Below are 20272 nucleotides of genomic sequence, written 5' to 3'. Positions count from 1 at the left end.
CTCCTGATTTTAATGTTAAGATGAAAGAATACAGAATTTAAGAACCAGAACAGATTTTACAGATTATCTACATCAGCAGTTCTCAGCATGGCACCACTGACATTTTGGGCCTAATCCCTTGTTGTATAGACCTGTGTGTATTGCAGGATGTATAGGAAGTCTCTGGTGTCTTCCCAGTAAATACCAGAAGTACCACCCCACCTAGTTGTGACAATCAGAAATGTCTCCAGGCATTGCCAAATGTCCCCTGGGGGACAAAACTGCCTCATATCTGAGAACCACTGCTCTTTGGCACAGAAGCACAGTGAACTCACAAGAATAGAGGTCAGGGGGAACACAGTCAAAATCATATGTAGGCATATCAGAGAAAATAGGATAAAGGTCTCTAAAAGGCTAAATTTCTACAGCAAAAAGAATAGCCTGTTCTAGTTGTTTAGATACTAGTAAGACAAGAATGACATATGTAAACACAGACATTGCAACACTGCTTGCATGTTGCAAAAATACTTTCATGTGAAGTATAAGATGTGAAGGACAGTGCTAAGGACAGAATGCTTGTGTTTCCCAAGACCTCCCATGGGATGGCAAGAGGAGGGGTGAGCCGCTCTGAGAGGGATTCGGGCCTGCTGTCCTGCTGCCCCGCCATGGGATGACACAACCCGAGAAGTCTGCGACCTGGATGCAGCTCTCACCAGAGCCCAAGCCTGCAGGCACCCTGACCTCAGACTCCCAGTCTCCGGACTGTGAGAAATAAACTTCTGTGGTTTATACGCCACAGAGTCTACCCTAGTTACACCGGCTAAGAGATCATCACGGAACCAGAAATTCATCACATTAGCTGTGGTACAATTTAGAACTTGCTGACCTATGGATGTTGGCTAGAGAGCCTGCACTCATACTAAGTAGTGGGTTTACAGCCTTTGTAAGTTGTAGTAACATCCATACCCTGTTTTTTAAAATAATTAGAAGACAGATTTCTTCTCAAATCCCATATTTATTAGCTAAGATCTAGGTGGGGCAAGTTACTTCATTTCTCTGAGCTTCTCTTTCCTAATTTGTAAAATTCAAATGACAATATAACTCATGAAGAAAATTTTTAAAAGTTCAAATGACATTTGATGTGTACAGAGCTCAGTGAATAATTAATATGTTATTACATTGTTATATAATCTGTAATAATATATTAATAGTGCTCAGTTTATATATGATTAATAAATAATAATGGTATCTTATTATTAATTATTGAAGTCATGGTAAAATCCGTCTTATAAAACCTGAATCCTTTGCTTTTCAAGTTATTTTATATACAGAGCTGGCAGAAAATCTTTTTCTAATCTGTCAGTTAATGGCAACACAAAAGAAGAATCAAAGTTTCAAAATAAAAGTTTTCTGATATCTCATACAGGTTCAGAGACTGTCTATACGGTCCGCTTGTATTAGCTAATTTCTTATTTAACCTGACATGTGTTCATGTCTTATCCAAGTTGAATGGCAAGTATCCTTACTGGGAATATTCTTTTATACTTGTTTTCCAATATCAATAAAAATGAGAATTATAACAAGCAGTCAATCTCAGAGCTTGGATAACTTACATCTCTTGAATACCAAGAGGACATTCATAATTTATGAGGAAGGTTTCACCAGCTATCTAAAAATTAGAGAAACATATAAGCATGGCAAAAAGCCCTTAAAACATAAACCATTCCTTCCAAAACCCTGAACTTGGTACCATCAGATTAGCCCGCTACTGCCACAGTGCTGTGCTCCAGGAAACCTGAACCTGGCACTGGGTACTCCTGAGTACATACATATTCTTCTTTTTGTTGGACCATACTAGTTAGCGACTCATGTTATTTTTTAACATTTGCAAATAACACTTGTGCCATAATAACTACCCTTTAACCTCTTGAATTCTCCATCGTAGTTGCAATGTGAAATGACAGCACCTACCATTATAGTGTCTGATTGTGTCAACGGTTAAGAACCTCTTCACCACAAGATAAGCAGAGCCAGGGTCAGCTAGTGAACTCCACCGAAGCACCTGCTCCAGCACATTTTCTGTGTAGTGAAGAGGGCGCTCTGCAAAAAAATGAAAGAAAAAATCAAATAAAAATATATTAAGATAGATTTTGATATAATTATCAATATTTTTAAATCCATGTAAAAAGATATGTACGCAACTAGTAAGTGTAACCATAGCATATGTGACACAATAATAGTACTAAGACTACATAAAAGAGACCCTAACACCTAGAACAGCATCAAGTATATAATAAAATTTATTATATAAATGAATCGGTGCAGGAAAATTTATTTTTTCTCAACTATTTTTAAAAACTCACAGATACTATCCTTTAGATAAAATTTCAGAAATAATACTACCCTTTTGCACAATAAATCAGTATCTTATACTATCTTGTTTTGAATTTAGATAACATTATGGTTTGCTTATGGAAATCTGCCTATTTCCATATGCAACTAAAGAATTATAAAAGGACTAGCAAAATGACTCTTGTCCAGTAGGAAATAATAACATAAATTAAACTTAAAGATTACCATATTGTAATATTCTTATAGTCAATTAATATGAAATCATAAAATATAACTTCACAGAGAACATATAAAAATAATAATATACAAATAGTTAATCTATGTTTAACTATTAGGGAAAACATCAATCAAAAACATTATGTGATAATATTATACATTAACTGTTGATATAACAGACCAAAAACAAGAAGTTAATAAAGTCTTACAAGACTTTTCCTTGATAAATAGTCATTTATATACATACTGTTTTAGGCAATCACATTTTTAAATACATCCTAAGTTCCTAGCACAGAGTTAAATAAAAACAGATTTTACAATTACAATCAAAACCTCATAGGAAAGTTTTTCAAATGTGTCAATCATTTAATAAAATGTTACAATAGAAGCACATACTGGGAAAAAGAAAGTCAATCTTTTCACACCCACTACAGGCGGCAGAGCTGAAACAGCAAGAACGGAAGCTCTAAGACAGTGGTTCTCAACCTTCCTAATGCTGCGATCCTTTAATACAGTTCCTCATGTTGTGGTGACCCCCAACCATAAAATTATTTCCGTTGCTACTTCATAACTGTAATTTTGCTACTGTTATGAATCGTAATGTAAATATCTGATATGCAGGATGTATTTTCATTGTTACAAATTGAACGTAATTAAAGCATAGTGATTAATCACAAAAACAATATGTAATTATATACATGTTTTCCGATGGTCTTAGGTGACCCCTGTGAAAGGATTGTTGGACCCTCAAAGGGGTCACGACCCACAGGTTGAGAACTGCTGCTCTAAAGAGAAGATGCTGTGCAGCTCCCCCAGTGCCATCGCCAAGTCTAAGTCAACCAACCTCGTTCAAACCCTTCTAAACAGAGAGCACACAGACTCGAGCTTTTCATTTCTAGTTAGGGTAGGAATGCTAATGACAAACAAGAAAGAGTATGTTGACAGTATCATGATCATGCACAAACCATGATATTTTCATTGGTAAAATCACAAATAAAGACAACAAATATGTCATACCCTCCTTAACACTGGTCTCCCCTCCTATGACCACAGCATTCTAGAACATATGAACAATGCCAAGTCCCCAGGTCCACAGAAGAAAACAAATGTTCTGCTTCCAATGTAAATAAGCAGATTTTTGCTCACTATTCAGTACAATGTAACGTAGCTCTGCATTTTGCATTTATTGGAGCAAACCAATGATGACGGCAATTCTAAATGAATGGATGAATGAATGCGAGCAACTAGGTCACACATCTTGAAGATATTTCTCCCTGTTGTTTACACATTTTTTTAATTTATTTTTACCCCTGTACAGAGTGTTGAGTACATATATAACAGATGTTCAATAAATACCTTCAGTAATGAAGTCCCTTATGGATTTCTATGGGGGCCTATAATTCACAGAAAATATTTATAAGTGGATCAGCAGACAAAATATAATTCTTTGTAAAACTAGAGAAAATTGTTTGTGCTATATAAGTCTTGTTTTTTAATAATTTTGTAAAGGGTTTGGCAAAGATCATAATTGCCCATAATTTGCCAAAGCTATAATTCACTTGTTGATCAACCCATAAATTGGCTGTTTTCTATTAATGGAGGTTGTAATTCAAGTTAACTGTTTTTAAAAATAAAACTTATTATAATTTGAAGTCCTAGCCACAGTAATCAGATTTTAAAAAGGCATCCAAATTCAAAAGGAAGAAGTAAAATTCACTATTTCCAGGTGACATACTTTTTATAGAAAACCCTAACGAGTTCATAAAAAGAAAACTAGTAGAATAAATAAATTCAGCAAAGTTGCAAGATAAAAAATTAATATACAGAAATTTGTGGTGTTTCTATACACAACTAACAAATTATCAGAAAGAGAAGTAAAGAAAACAATGCCATTTTCAACTTCATCAAAAAGAATAACCTAACCAAACAGGCAAAAGACCCATATTCTGAAAGCGGTAAGACACTGATGACAGAAACTAAAGAAGACACAAATAAATGGAATGATATACAGTGCTCATGAAGTGAAAGATTCAGTATCATCAAAACGCCCATGCTACCCAAAGCGATCTACAGAGTCAATGCAATTCCTTTCAAAATACCAATGGCATTTTTCACTGAATTTAGAACACTGGGGACAGACTCATAGATGGAGAGCAGATGACAGTTAGTGGGGGAGCAGTGAGGGTGGGAGGGATTGAATGAAAAGGAAAAAGGACTCACGGATGTGGACAACAGTGTGGTGATGCTGGGGGGGGGGTATAAGGGTACTAAATGGTAATGGAAAAAAACAATAAAGATTAAATTTAAAAAGAAAAAAAAAAGAAAAAGGAAAATAATCCTAAAATATATAGGGAATAGCCAAAACAATCTTCAGAAAGAAGAACAAAGTTGGAGGTACCATGCTCCTGGATGTCAATCTATATTACAAAGCTGTAGCAATCAAACAGCGTGGTACTAGAACACAAACAGACACACAAACAGATCAATGGGACACCATAGGAAGCCCAGAAATTAATCCATGCTTATATGGTCAATTAATCTACAACAATGGGGGCAAGAATATGCAATGGGGAAAGACAGTCTCTTCAATAAATAGTGTTGGGAAAACTGGACAGATAAATGCAAAATAATTAAGCTGGAACATGTTCTAACACCATGTACAAAACTAAACTCAAAACAGATTAAAGAGTTACATGTAAGACCCGAAACCAGCCCTGGTTGCTGTGGCTCAGTGGATTGAGCATCAGCCTGCGAGCCAAGTGTCGCTGGTTCTATTCCCAGTCAGGGCACATGACTAGGTTGCACGTCAGGTCCCCAGCTGGGTACGCGAGTGAGAGGCAACCACACAGTGATGTTTCTCTCCCTCTCTTTCTCCTTTCCCTTCTCTCTAAAAATAAATAAATAAACTAATTAATCAATTAAAAAAAAAAAAAGAAAAGACCTGAAACCATAAAACTCCTAAGACAACATTAGCAGTAAAGTCTTTGAGATCAGTCTTAGAAGTATTTTTTATATATGCCTCCTAGGAAAAGCACAACAATAGCAAAAATAAATAAATGGGACTATATCAAACTAAAAAGGTTTTGTACAGCAAAAGAAACCAACAAAATGAAAAGGCAACTTACTGAAAGGCAGAAGCTGTTTGCAAATCATATATCCAGTAAAGGGTTGATACCCAAAATATATAAGGTGCTCATACAACACAACAACAACAAAATTTTAAGTGTGCAGAATACCTTAACAGACATTTTTCCAAAAAAGACATATGGATGGCCAACAGATGCATGAAAAGATACTCAACATTACTAATCATCAGGGAAATGGAAATCAAAACCAGAGTAAGGTATCACTCCACACTTGTCATAGTGGCTATTATAAAAAAAAGACAGCAAATAACAAGTGTTTGTGAGGATGTGAAGAACAGGGACCCCTGGGCACTATTGGTGGCATGTAAGTGGATGCAGCTACTATGGAAGTCAGTATGGAGTACCCTCAAAATATCAAAAATAGAACTACTACATGACCCAGCAATTCCACTTTTGGGTATTTATCCAAAGAAAACAAAAACACTAACTGGAAAAATTTCTCCACTCCCGTGTTCACTGCAGCACTGTATACAACAGTCAGGTATGGAAGCAACCTAAGTGTCCATGAGTTAATGAAAGGATAAAGAAGAGGTGTATATACATCTATACAGTATTATCAGCCATAAAAAAGAATGAAATCTTGTTATTTATGACAGCATGGATGAACCTAGAGGGCATTGTGCTAAGTGAAATAAGTCAGACAGAGCAAGACAAATGCTGTATGATTTGAATTTATGGTGGAATCTAAACAAACAAACAAGCCAGAAAGAGACTCACAGATACGGAGAACAAACCGATAGTTTCTGGGGGAGGGGGTGGGAGGCAGTGTGGAGAAGGGCAAAAAAGGTGAAGGGCATCAAGAGTTGCAAACTTTTAGGTATAAAATAAGTCATGGGGAGGTAATGTACAGCATAGAAAATACACTCAATAATAAAGAAACTAACAGAATCAGCACTATCTTTTATATTTCGTGTTATATCATTCTTTCTAATACTTGCAAACTCAGGGACACTACTGATCCTATTAGCAGTTGCCATTTTCAGAATAACAACTATGTGTCCAACACTATGTATACTGGACACTTTGCATCAGCCATCTCTTCTAATTTTCACAACACTTTTCATTAAATATTACTATTATTCATACTTTACATGTCAGGGAACCCAAGGATCAGGGACATTTAGCCACTTGCCCGAAGTGTAACATGATTAAAGTGAAAAGCGGAGACCTGGACCTCAAATCTATCTTACTTGACAGCCCCAAATCTTTACAACGCTCAGTTTCATTTACGTAAGTATGGGAACCCACATATGATGACTTCCTCACATGTAATTTGGGGTAAAAAAGTATCAGCTCACAAAGATTTTATTTATTTATTTATTTTTTTTGAGGACTGAACAAGGTGACATAAGCAAAGTGAAAAACAACGTGGGTCCACACTTTGCCTAATTCCCCTTTACTTTCCTGTCCTTAATGAGAAAGTGGTAGGAAATAATAGCAAGATAGTTCCAACATCCTGCACTTAACGAAACTGATGGTACTGAAGTTGGCTTGGAGGTAAGAATGATATTCTTAAACAGAAAATGGTAACTGGATTGAAATGAAAGCTTATTCTTCTCCATTACAAGATTAAACTGGTAATGAGACTTCCAAATACTAGAGTGTTTATATTAAAGAGCATTGCTATTATAAGTAGGTACTATAGTGATAGCTCTCAAGTGCTGTTATTTACACTGAAATATATCACAGCAGAGAGAGGCAAATGCAGGTTTGCAAAAAATTAGTCGTGTGTTTTTCATAAGTCTCACAGTATAAAATACCTTAGGAGAACAAAAATCCTGAGGATTCATGCTCCTGCATAAAAACAGAGCTGAAAACTGGGATGAAAAGATAAATGTTTATTGTACTGTCAAATGCTATAATTATAAAAGGCCATTAGAATCCACCGGAAGAAAGAGATTGCAGGCAGAAAAATATTGAGTCATCAAACATTGCTGGAATATAAATTCCTACAAATAATTTTTTATTTATAGTTCCATTTACAACCATGAGTTATGATAGATTATGCGGTACGTAAGTCATCTGGCATTAGGGCATTATGAAAAATAAATAACTCATTTGTGTACTATCTATAGTAAAAAAAATGGCTGAACATTCAGTTTTGTTATTTTATAAGAACAGGTTATGGAGGTGGTTGTTTAGCCAGGTAAATCACATTATTAAGAGTTTAAAGTCATGTTCACAGAAATAACCCTAGCCTCCCTTGTTAAAAAGAGAACTATCCACTTTTCACTTGAAGTTATAGGTATTGTCATTACATTTCTGGCTGTAGTAACGCAGGATTTCCCAAGACAACTAAGACTTCCCCAATAATTAAATTCTTGGTGCCAAGCTTAGAGCTGTGCAAGACTCCCTCTGCCCTGTGCATGTAATTAGAGGGTGACAGTGCTCTCTGTGTCAATCAAGAGAAGGGCTGGGAAGAGTCCTAATGAAAAATGAACAGATCTTCTCTATCAGAGTGGCTATGAAGAAGAATCAAGAAAACATTTCATTATGGTATTACTGCATAGAAAGCGTTTCTCAAACTTGAACTGCTCTGTGAGAAAGGTCACTTCACTGAGGTCCCTTAGGCAGTTGCCATGGACCTACAGGATATGGGGCTACAGCAGTAGAGGACAGGTTCAGTTTGAAGGTGAGGAATTAAAATAATAGCTTACTTTAGAAGATTAGCTCTTGATGAAGGTAATAGTCTCTCCTAGGGTAGGTTTCAGCTCGTCCTAGTGACTGGTAGCAGTGGGTCAAGGATGTGTGCCATCTTTCAAAGGATGAGACAAAGAAAGACTTCTCTCTCCAGTACAGCTGTCAAATGTCCCACCGAACATTCATTTAGAGGGAAAATGTACTTCGAAATTAACTGAGCCTAGACTCTAATTCTGCTTTGTACATGTAAGTTCTCACAATATTTCATAAGGTTTTAATAAGATGTATTTTTTCTATGAATCTGACAACCACATAAGCCAAAACTGATCATGCTTTGTCAGAACCTTCTAAGAACTGTTCACCATTTGCTAGGGGGTGAATGTCTGTACCCCACAAATTCCTAGGTTGAGACCTAACCCCAATATGATAATACTAGGAGGTAGCACCATCAGAAGGCACAGCTCTCATAAATGGGATTAGTATCCTTGGACAGAGACCCCACAAAACTCCCTTTCCCCATGTGAGAACAGAGGGAAAAGACAGCCCTCAGTGGACTGGCAAGCTGGCTCTCTCTCCATACCTTGAATCGGCCAGCACTTTGATCTTGGACTTCTCGGCCTCCAGGACTGAGAGAAATAAATTCCTGTTGTTTATAAGCCACCCAGTCTATGGAATTCTGTGATAGCAGGCCAAGTGGATTCAAACACCATTCACCAATAACGACAGTGCTTCAGCGATGTATGAGTCACAAACAGATGTCTTCTCTCAGTCTGCATTTGTAGCTGTCATATCCATGGTGATTCCATTTGGGTGAGAGAATCCCTTTTCATTATCTTTGGCCATAGAGGAGTGTGTCAGTGTTACATGTTATATTACATATCTTCCTCTTATTGTATTTTCTAATTAGGGTATTATATTGTTTTACAAAAAAATGAGTATAATAGATTATCTCAAGAGAGTAAAGGGAATATTACAAAATATTATAAAAAGGGGGCTCTGGATATGACAGGGTAGGAAACTATTGCTTTAAAATTAACAGACAAGTAAAATAAAACCCAGCATTTCTGGTTCATTTATTTATCCATTTATTTACTTTTGGTTACTTGCATACTTGGAAGATTAATATTTACATCAGAAAAAGCACCGATTCCCTGCTGACATTTTGCTACTGACTATGATCTTGTGACTACCAATGCCTTCACTGTTATCTTCTTTCTATATTTCACTTTATCTTCCCTGCATGTTTCTAGCAATAAAGCTTTTACCATTTCAGGTCAGGTGGAGCCACAGCGCCATCTGCCTCAGTAACCCAGCCTGACCACAGGCCCCTTTGTGGCAGGCCTACCTGTGTTCCTCTAAAGGCTGTGAAAATCACCTCTGTTTTCTCTCTGGTGTTTCTCCTTAAACAGGTGATCAAACATTAAAATCAGGCCAAATTTGAATTCCTAAGTCCATCAAATGTATTCTTTCTTGATGTACATGAGGTGTTCCTTTGATTACATATTAGACATTCACAACTCCAAACAACTTGAGGTCTCATAGTCTTTTCATAGCTTCAACAAGACGACTTCGTTGTAATTAGACAGAACCAACACAAAAAAACAAAAGAACGACTACAAAAAACACGCCACCCCAATCCAGCCTTCCCATTTGTGATAAACCCATTGTCAAATGCAAGTTTAAAATCAGTCATTTTCAGGGTAAGCATCCCTTCATTTACTCAGATGAAACTTAAAAGCAAGTATATTATGGTCTCTCTTCTAACTACATGTGACTTCATCCTCTCCTCACATACTCTGCTTGCTGCTCCCAGGAGAGAGGACAAGTCCCAAAGGCAGAGGGCTCCAATGCTGTGCACATGGATGTGCTCTGACTCATCCTAGAGAGAACAAGGGTGGAAGGGAGAGGATGCCTACCCCCAAATCCATGATTCACTATCCTGCTCTGGATACTTAAAAAACAAAACAAAACAGAAGCAGGGGCAGGCGGGAGATAATCCGTTGTCTCAGGCCTAACAGGGCCTTGAAATATCCAGTGGTTACTAATCTACAAGCAGGAATCATTTTTATGTGTCTGCACATTTCATACATGTATCCAAGACGCAATGATCCAGGTCAGTCAAGTTCCACCTGAGTTAGCAAGGTATTTGCGGGATGTGTTCCGCATCAACGCGCTCCGTTAGAGGCAGTGAGAGGAAAGTCTGAAAGCTATAGTACAAGTCCTAAAGAACACGTGGTCTACGGCAGAGCCAGACACTCAATATGTGACTTATTCAATATGCCAGATAGTACACAGTATTATAGATCTATAAACAAATGATCAGAAAAAAGATCAATGTAAACGATGTTTACCTAAGTGCCATCATGCAGGGGCATCTGAACTGGATCTTTCAGGACAGACAGGCAGTGAGTAAGTAATAAAAAGGGTTTTAATTGATGGAACAATATGATCCTATCTACGATTTAGAAAGATAGTTCTGGCAGTAATGCTGACAGTCATCATTTACTCACAATATTATAAAGCTAATAATCAGCTCCTTTCCTTAAACAAAAATGAAAAAAGACTCTACCACTACTGACCCATACAGTGATGCAAAATTGTGCTTCACTTGTGTAAAATATTTTAATTATATGGCAACTATGCACTAGGAACTGTGCCAGATACTAGAGATGGATAAAAAGAGAATCCCTCCTTCCTTCCATCGAGCCCCTATTGAGAGAGAAGAATATAAATCCATGTGATGGGCACTATAAAAAAAAAAGATAAGACAAAATACAATAAAACCCTTAGTCTGGATATTTAAAAAGGTAAACGAGGGAGCCAGACAGAGGAAGAGGCATTTGGGGCACAGCACCTCATACACGTTAGTCAAGTGCAAAGAATGTAAGAGCTCTATAAACAACGTGTCAAAGGAGTAAACATGGCAAAGGGGGCTGGAGCGGTAGAAACCCACCCCTTAGTGGACAGACAGAGGAAGAAGAATTGACCAATGAACTAAAATAAGTAGAGGGTCAGGAGGAGAATCTAGCCAGTGCAAAAAGGGAGGACTTTTGAAGGAAAAGGGAATTTATTAACAAGAAATGCCACAGAAAGGACAAGTTAAAACAAAGCCTGAAGCAAAGCCATCAGACTTGGCACTGGGGTCCGGTCACAGGGTCACCTGCTAGAACACTTTCTGTAACGAGAAAGGCTGAGCCTGACTGTGGAGGAGACATGGTGTGAACTGGCACCAAAGCAAGAGTCCCTGAATCTTGACTTTGAATATTGAAAATTAATGTTTTAATATAAATAAGGTTTTTAAAGAAGAGTGCATGATAAAAAAATGAAGACATAAAAACATCGAGAATGGAGCAATGAAAGACAAAGTATTTGATCCTCCCATTTCATTCTAACAATGTTAACAACATTCCTAACAACGCGCGATGGAGTATTTCAATGTTGAATTTTAATTTCTGTCTTGAGCTTGCAGGTGGCAAGATTTAACTTTTGGCAGTTTGACAGCTATGCTTGAAAGGGTCCCAAGACCTTAGTAGGTATCAGCGAGACAGATGGTCAAAGCACGAAGACATTCTGCATCTTATTTTTTTTTCCTAGAGGTCTTTAAAACCAAATGGTGTCATTAGAATGTTAAGCTTATTCAGCACGTCACTACTTGTGTAGACAAGGTGTTTTAAAAGCTCTCTTTATCCTTCCACATCTGGGATAAAAGATGACAGATATCTTTCCACTCCACTAAAGAAACATGTAAAGGAAAAAAACAAAAAACAAAAAAATAGGGTTCTAATAGGCTTAAAATATAATTACTTTTAAAATAGTAATCTTTTAAATTAACTTTTTTTTGGTTGTATACAGGAATAATGTGGGTGGTGGTGGTGACATTTAGAATATTGTCACAAATCAAACTGCTTGTCCTTATAAAGAAAAGCTTTATTTCCTAAGGCAACAACATAGATGACTAATGCTTTTCACTATAGTTTTATAGTCAATAAAATAATCTAATTATTTTGAGGAGTAAAATTACGAGCAGCAAACCTCAAGTGGCAATAACATATATCAACCCATGCACTGAAGTAGAAGGGATTCATAATGTTGATCTTCAGTAATGATGTCATAAAAATACTATTTCTTCATACTGTAAGGAATTTAAGAATCCCTGGCATGAAAATCACTTACCTAGCTCTTCATTTTCAATGACTTCGAATGTGGCCCAGATATCACCTTTTGTAGGATTAATATTTTTTATTGCTATCATATCATTAGTTAATTCTTCTGCTTCCATCACAGGAGATATCTGTAAAAGAAGAAAGACTTCTTTAGAATATATGTCAGACACAGACATAGCCTTGTGCTAGGGCAATAATACTTGCCATCCATCATCTTATGATACCCAAATTTTCTTCTTAGTATATTTAACTAGCTTTTCTAAGTACACAAACAACCTATTCAGATCTTCTCCATAAAATACATTTTAATATGAGTGCAAATGTCATTAAAACATAGACATAATCAGGAAGAAATTTTTTCTCACTCAGAAGGGAAGAATACACTTATTCACACACACAAAAGTCATCATCACAAGAGAGCAAATCCCATGGTCTTCCAGGAGTAAAACCTTTCACTGGACAGTTCTATAATCAAGAGTTCAAAGTGGCGTGGTTTATTCAGCCCGATGCCTAAATTACACACAGCCAACTGCTGTCTGCCATGCCAAAGAGCCCCGGGGTTTCGGTGGTCTGTGCCGCACCCTGCCATGCCAAGTGACAGATGGTGGGTCACCAAAGTACGCCACAGCCAGGATTTCAGGGCACAGGGCAGGGACTGCAATGCCAGCCTGGGGCCAGCTCTACAAGACCTCCAAAGCCTCAGGCCAGTGCATAAGCACACCACCTTCTTCGGGGACTTCTGGGGTTTCTGATTTGTTCTTGTTTTTGCTTTTGCCAGTTTGAAATGCATGCTGGCCAGAAGCAAGCTGGCTTTCTTCCATTCGAATTTAGTTATAATGTTAAACAAATAAAATATTTTTTTGAGCATTAAAATAGTCTAATTGCACATTTTCAGTAAAAGTATGTACCTATTTTAAAGATTTCTTAGGAAAAAATGTGCTCGCTTCCATCCCTCTTGTCATTATTATTCATATTGCACATATATAAATAATATATTTCATTCTAGCTAACTTATACAGTCCATCTTTTGGACTTCGTAGAATCCAGTACTTTCTTTGGAACACATTAACGAGACATGAAATCCAGTTTCGTTTAGAAAAGCCCAATAAAGTATAAAGCGTAAAAGAAAAATAAACAGTATCTGGGAAAAGTAGCAAACTTTAAGCAGTAGAAACATCAGTAGATGAATCATTTCAATGCTGCTGTTCATTTGAATGCCTTTAACGTTTTTGAAGTATAGCCTTTACTTAAAATAATACATTACTGTGAAACCAAATTTGTGCGATAGTCAGCAAAGAGTGAGCCCCAGATTGACAGGAAAGGAAGACTGGAACTCCACTCCTCATCCCAGGAAGAACCTGAAGCCCCTGTCAGGACGCCTAGAGCCGCACAAAGGACACTTTGGTAACCATTATTCTACAAAATACATTAATCAGTAGGTTTGGAATATCATGATCTAGGTTTGAGTTCTGGCCTGAATGCTTTTTAATTCCCAGTTTCTGTTCTTATAAACTTGGGACATTACCTGCTTTACCTGCCCCCTTGGGTTTAGCTACAACTGAGATAAATGTAACTGAAGATTTTTGTAAAGACTTAAGCATTAAGCAAATGTTAATGATTACTTATGTCTATTTTAAAGGTGAAACTGGACAGTCCTTTGTCTAAATACTGTACTCAAAATAACAATTTTGCTCATTTGTATTAATTTATTTTATGCTTTCATTAGTAAGATAAAATTAAACTGAGCAACTAACGAGTTTAAGTGTAGGTAGAGTTAAGTCACGTGCTGTGAATACCACTTCTAACATTAGGATTGTGCTAGGTCCTCAAGTCCCCTATTATCACCATCATATGATCAGCATAAGAAATATGTGGACAAGGAGCTGCAAGACCATAGCCTATGATCCTACTTCAGCTCCATGTTCTAATAAGTAAGGTAATCAGTTCTATGTAGTCAGAGTATATAATTATTAAAAATATATAAATTAACAATTACAATATTGATTAAGCAAAACTAAAATCCAGAAATATGTAATATTAAGACCGTTTAATCTCAAACTTTAAAAAAGGTAAGACGCTAAAGGTGACCTGCTGCGGCTGCATGGCAGAATGCCTATCCCTCATGCAGAGACCGTACTCCTGCTAAGCAGGAGCTTGAAATACCACTGTTCCTCTTCCTAAGGCAGACTGAGGACTGAATATGGTAGCATGACAAGGACCTTTTTAATGCATAAAAATGGTTAATAGTCTTAGAAAAGAAAAGAGTTATCGAATATTAAAGTAAATTGGTAGACTGGAAGCTAAAGTCTATGACACAGGGTGGGAGTTTAATAACAATAATATTAATAATAGTTATTAAACACTTATGTGCTGAGCAATTTGCTGTTTTATGTGCATTATCTTACTGAGCGCTCATATCAATGCTATGCTTAAATACTATAATTTTTCCTCACTTTACAGGTGAGAAGATATAGGCTCAGAGTAAATAACTTGCCTAATAATGAGAACCCAACAAGGGAAGGAGCAAAAATTTAAGCTCAGGTTTTTTCTAGAACCTACAGACAATTCTAACAACCTAGAGCACCTAAGATGTGCTCTTTCCAAATGACTAAAACATGGAATTTCCAGAGGCTGTTGGTTTAAAAAGTCAGTCCTATCACCATGGTTTGAATTGGACATGTAAAATAAGCTCTAAGAAACTGAAAAACTCAAAACATGGGAATGAACGCAGACACTTGCAATTCCCAACAGTACTCTTTACAGCCATCTCTAGGACTCACCCGAATTATATTACTGCAGTCTGGTTCCTTCCTTTCTACGTACACTTCAATCAACAAATCACCAGCCTGGGAAACCTAGAAAAGGGCAGATGGGAAGACATCAAATATAAGTGCGTTGCAAGAACACACATACCACACTTAAGACAGTTAAGATAGTCTAGTCCTATTTCTAAATATTTTATAATAATGAAATCAGCCAATCTCCCCATTAAAAGCATGATACCCATTTACCAGACAAGGTGGATTAAGGACAAGGAATCTACACAAATGTTACAATTAGACACAACAGTCACAGCGAGGCTTTTTCTCTCTTACTGACGAGTTTAGAGTCCTTCAATTCACCCTTATGTTCTCACAGAAATAATGAATCATGCTTACTATAACAACAGGCATTCTTAAACAAAATAAGGAGTGAAAATGACCCATATATAATTCTTCTCTAAGCTCTAGTATAAGCCCGATACCAATAATTAAAAGGGAAAATAGATCCTGCTAAATTTTCAGAGAAAATGTGTCCAAAAATTAAATTTGAGGATAGATTAGGTCATAGTTGTAACATAGAGAACATATATTTAGCAAGAAGAAATAAAGGTGAAGTGATAAAATAAGGTAGATAATAAAGATAAGTTCTTAATTATCTTTAGTCAAGCATTAGTGCTATTTTGAGTCACTATTATGCCCGAGAAGGCATACTAGGTGAAGAAGCTACAAGCCAGAAAATAAAAACCGTAATATAACATTATGTAGAGATTGTCAGTATAATGTGGAGAAGATTAACAAAGAATCAAATGAATCTATGAAAAATATTTTGAGTACCTTTTCCTAGAAATTCCCTTAAGTTGTATAACCACTAAGAAGCAGGATTCATCATCCAATTTTTAATACAGAAAGAATCATTCTTAAGTTATATTTGCCTCAGAGTAAAACCTAATGAGTCATAGTGTGGGGAAAACATTAAAAATGTACTTTGAAGAAGAATTCTCAATTATTCTGACACTGTCAGCTTAGAAAAGCTTAGAAACACTTGTTTCCAATTTTTCTTTCTCACTTTCGATGCTATACAAAAATCCTAGGGAAGAAGAAATTTAGTTGACATTTTTACTTTTCACTGAGTTTGCATAAACAATTCTCCAGAAAGGACACATTTTTTAAAATTAAAAAAGCAAACACCACATACTCACAGAGTGAAGCCCAAAACAAGCACAGTTAAGCAATTCAAACAGGGATGAGAGACGCTGGCAGAAACATACTCCAGAAGAGAGCTCGATGAAAGGGAGAAAAACTCAAGCAGAACAGATTTCTCTAAACACTTCTACTTTCCTTCCCAATTCTTCTATTTTACAGATAATTCTTTCCTTATTTTTACTTATATTTCATTAGAAGGCATTCAAGACTCATTTCTTTACTGTAATATGAATATAAAAGATAAAAATGCAGAAGGGTCTTCATGGTTTTTGTAAAACAGAATAGATGATTCTGTTAAAGATTATCCCTTGGGTTCACACAATCCCTTATTTCATGAATGAAACTCACCCCGCAAAAGCAAGAATCCAAGAGAACTAACTGATAATGAGCCAGATTTTTTAAATGTTACAGCTAACTCCCCTTGAGGCTGTATTAATTACCTTGGGTCAAAATGAAGGAAATATTTTTTCAGGAAATTAGTTTCCCAGAATTGGTCCTCTGGGATCCAGACACTAGAATAGAAAGCATTTCCTCATCTCCTTCATATAGAAGGACAACTCTAATGGCTTCTCTATTAGGAGTGGATCTTTCAGGAATGAGGTGAAGTTAGGGTTTGACTAGTAAGGAAACATTCACCTCATTCTCTGAGTGCATCTAAGAAACTGAGTATATTTGACCCATTTCTACTATTTACACTGGTACGCTAAATACACTATAATTCCCAGTTATTAGAAGAAGACTGAAGATCAATTTTAAGCAAGTCTAATAAACAGTCATCAAACAAGGAGAGGAATTCAGGTGTACCACAACCTGAACACACAAATTCGATACAATGCTAATGAAGAAAGCAAGAGAAGCTCTGGAAAAGTCAACTTAAGACATAAATTAGCAAATGTTACAAAGACCACAAAGAAAGATTATTACTAATGCAATCCTCCAAGATCAGGCAAAGCAAAAGCACATAAGAAATAACTTCTATGTTCAAAATCATAATGGACAGAATCACTAGGGAGTATGAATTTTCAATTTACTTCAGAATTTTTGGCTTCAAATGTTTCCTGTGAAATACATTGGCATTTTCAATAATGTTCTTATAAATAAAAACTGGTTTTATAAAGGATATTTTGATAAGATTAACATTGATCTTTTCTTCTACATTTTGGAAAGTTTACATGAATGAATTTTGGCATTTTGCATATATGCATCATGCTGTAGAATTACACAACAATTTTTATGTTGGGCCCCTTTGCCCATTAATTTTATTACGCTTCAAATAGAAACTTGAAAGTGAACACAACAAATGGTTTTACTTACAATGGAAGCTTTTTTGTGTTTTGTGAGGGTTTTTTTTTTTTTTTTTTTGAAAAAATTTTTTATGTTCTTTGGAGATCTAACTATTACTACTCACTTGAGTGTCCTTCCACTTGGTAATAAAGCTATTTTCTATGTCCATTTGTTTGACTTGGTCTTCTTTAACCTGTTCAAAATATAATTTGGGACATTCTAATAAAATACATGGAGTGATGGTACTCATCCTCACATAAGTTTCTTCAGGACTTTATAAAGACCAACAAGTGAAAATAGATGAGACTGGCCATCTTAATCACCATAGTCCCACACAACTGGGGCAGAAATAAAGCCAACAAAATAGAGCTTCATGGAGGTCTGATCACTTGATGACGACAGCACTCCGGGCCATAGATTCCTTCCATGGAAGCCCCTCTGCCAAGGCAGCTTAGTAAGCAAAGGGGCAGATGGTGGATTATAGAGCTTATGCAGGCTGAGAGACGAGAGTCTTTTCTCAAACTAAAACATTTATGAAGTGCTCATGAAATTTCCACCAAAGTTCCATTTAACAAAACTATGAAGATAATTTTATTTTTTATTAATGAAAACAGTAAAAATATAAAAATAAAGAGAGCATGCAAAGCCACACATTATCTTTTACTAATTATTTCATTTCTCAGCAGTAGAATTATTGCGTAGAAGCTGCCGTTGATCAAAACCAGTGAACACATACAGAAAGAAACAAAAAGAGCACAGAATGAAGAGAGTCCCACAACTCTGGTGTCCACTCCTATATAAATTAAGATACAAACCATGGTTACCTTATTATTAAAATACAGTTTCTTTCTCTGTGCTAAGGAATATTGTGATCAGTTATTATAAGAATGTAAGAACGTCACAAATAGTAACCTATTATATCAACCCATTTGATTTCATCTAGTATACCTGTAGCACTGGAAAACAAGTCATCTTATAAAAGACCATTTAATGGAGTGCTCAGAAAGGTTAAATGACAAAACTGAGGTGCCAGAAATGATGGCAGAGCTGGACCACTGACCTGGGTCCCCTGCATTGCCTACATTTTCAAATTCTGGCCTTATTTCCTCTAGTTTTACTTCTTTGAACTAAGAAACCATCCTTATTCTAACAGTTTGTTTTTGATGAAACATGAAAATATTAACTTTATCAAATAGCAAATTGAAAAGTTAAATAATTAGAACAGAGATGTCTTAGTAAAAACCACAGAATCATATTTCATAGTTTTCATTTTTTCCCATTCAGTGCACAATGAAAACAGGAAAATGCTTTCAACAGCAGAATTTAACAGCCTGGTGTTTATTACTGAATTTGTAAATTCATAATTTCACACCTCTAAGTACACATACTGAGAAGGAAAAAGATACATAAAAACACTATAAATAGAAATAGTCTGTCCAACAGACACCAGATGGTATAAAACCTTTAAAGCCAGCCAGATTTACAAAGCTAGTTATATCTAAAAAACAAAAGATAAAATATAACTATTCTTTATTTTATTTTTAAATATTCATAAAGTTCTGAATTAAAAAAAACATCCTAAAAATGTATTTTTTTGTTTGCAAATAGTAACAAGAATACTATAAAATATTTACCTCAAATATTTCAACATAATTATTAATGAGGTCCTCGATTACATTCACTTCTTCACTAGTTTGTCCCTTAGTTTGAAAGAAACAGGATGAAAACACCAAGGCCAAATTATGGGCGTTCATGTGATTGATTTCTGAGCATTTCTGAACCCTGTTAAAGAAAAGCATAGCTCATTATGACACACTTCTATTTGAAAATTTCATAGAACTGTAAGTCATAACACTCATTTATCATTTTTAACACATATTGAAGGTCTCAGATATAAAAGGTGCGGTAGTGATTTAAAGATAAATACACAGTTGTTAACAGGGGAAAGAAGGGGAAGAGTCTAGTCAAGGAACAAGTATAAAGGACCCAAGGACATGGACAACAGGGTGGGGATTGACTGTGGGAACAGGGGGTGGGTGGGGCAGGGGAGAGCAACGGGAAAATTGGGACAACTGTAATAGAACAGTAGTAAAATAAAATAAAATTAAGGAAAAAAAGATAAATACACAGTTCTTTCTTCCAAGTAGCTAGCAGTGTAGTTAGGAACATAAGAAAAGACTACAGTTAAAGGTATTGCTACAAATGGGTGCACTGTATCCAAACACTTCCAGATAATGGGACCGCCGACGGCTGAAGCATAAAGGTGTGCCTGCAGAATAGTGTGAAATGACGTGCGGGACTGAAGCATAAATGAAAGGGGATACAGGGGTGGCAGGTAAGTGAGAAATAAGACAAGCAAGGTGAATCAGGAGGCATATAATAGACAGTTCCAAATTCAATGTTCAGGGATGAGCCGAATGTTCCAGAAAGTGCATTATCAAGTGAGAAAATACCTGTCAGCTATGTTTGTATGTTATTCAAAATAGGATATTAGTTCTCAAAAAGCAAACACAATTTTAAAATACAA

The 20272-nt window shown here is 36.1% G+C and overlaps 1 protein-coding gene across 1 annotated transcript in view; it reads right to left on the bottom strand.

Moving 5' to 3' along the window:
* ARAP2 (ArfGAP with RhoGAP domain, ankyrin repeat and PH domain 2) overlaps positions 1-20272 on the bottom strand; it is a 145361-nt gene that overhangs the window by 24980 nt on the left and 100109 nt on the right. Inside the window, exons 22-26 of the mRNA XM_090266994.1 lie at positions 19380-19527; positions 17870-17938; positions 15277-15351; positions 12507-12624; positions 1951-2079 (exon numbers count right to left, since the gene is read on the bottom strand). Of these exons, the coding sequence (XP_090123120.1) occupies positions 1951-2079; positions 12507-12624; positions 15277-15351; positions 17870-17938; positions 19380-19527 (539 nt within the window). The remainder of the gene's footprint in view (positions 1-1950; positions 2080-12506; positions 12625-15276; positions 15352-17869; positions 17939-19379; positions 19528-20272) is intronic.

Source organism: Furipterus horrens, unplaced genomic scaffold, assembly GCF_987537825.1.
Source record: "Furipterus horrens unplaced genomic scaffold, mFurHor1.1.pri manual_scaffold_2, whole genome shotgun sequence".
NCBI lineage: Eukaryota > Metazoa > Chordata > Mammalia > Chiroptera > Furipteridae > Furipterus > Furipterus horrens.
The sequence above is the reverse complement of the archived record's forward strand: the minus strand, read 5'-3'. Positions and strand labels throughout refer to the sequence as shown.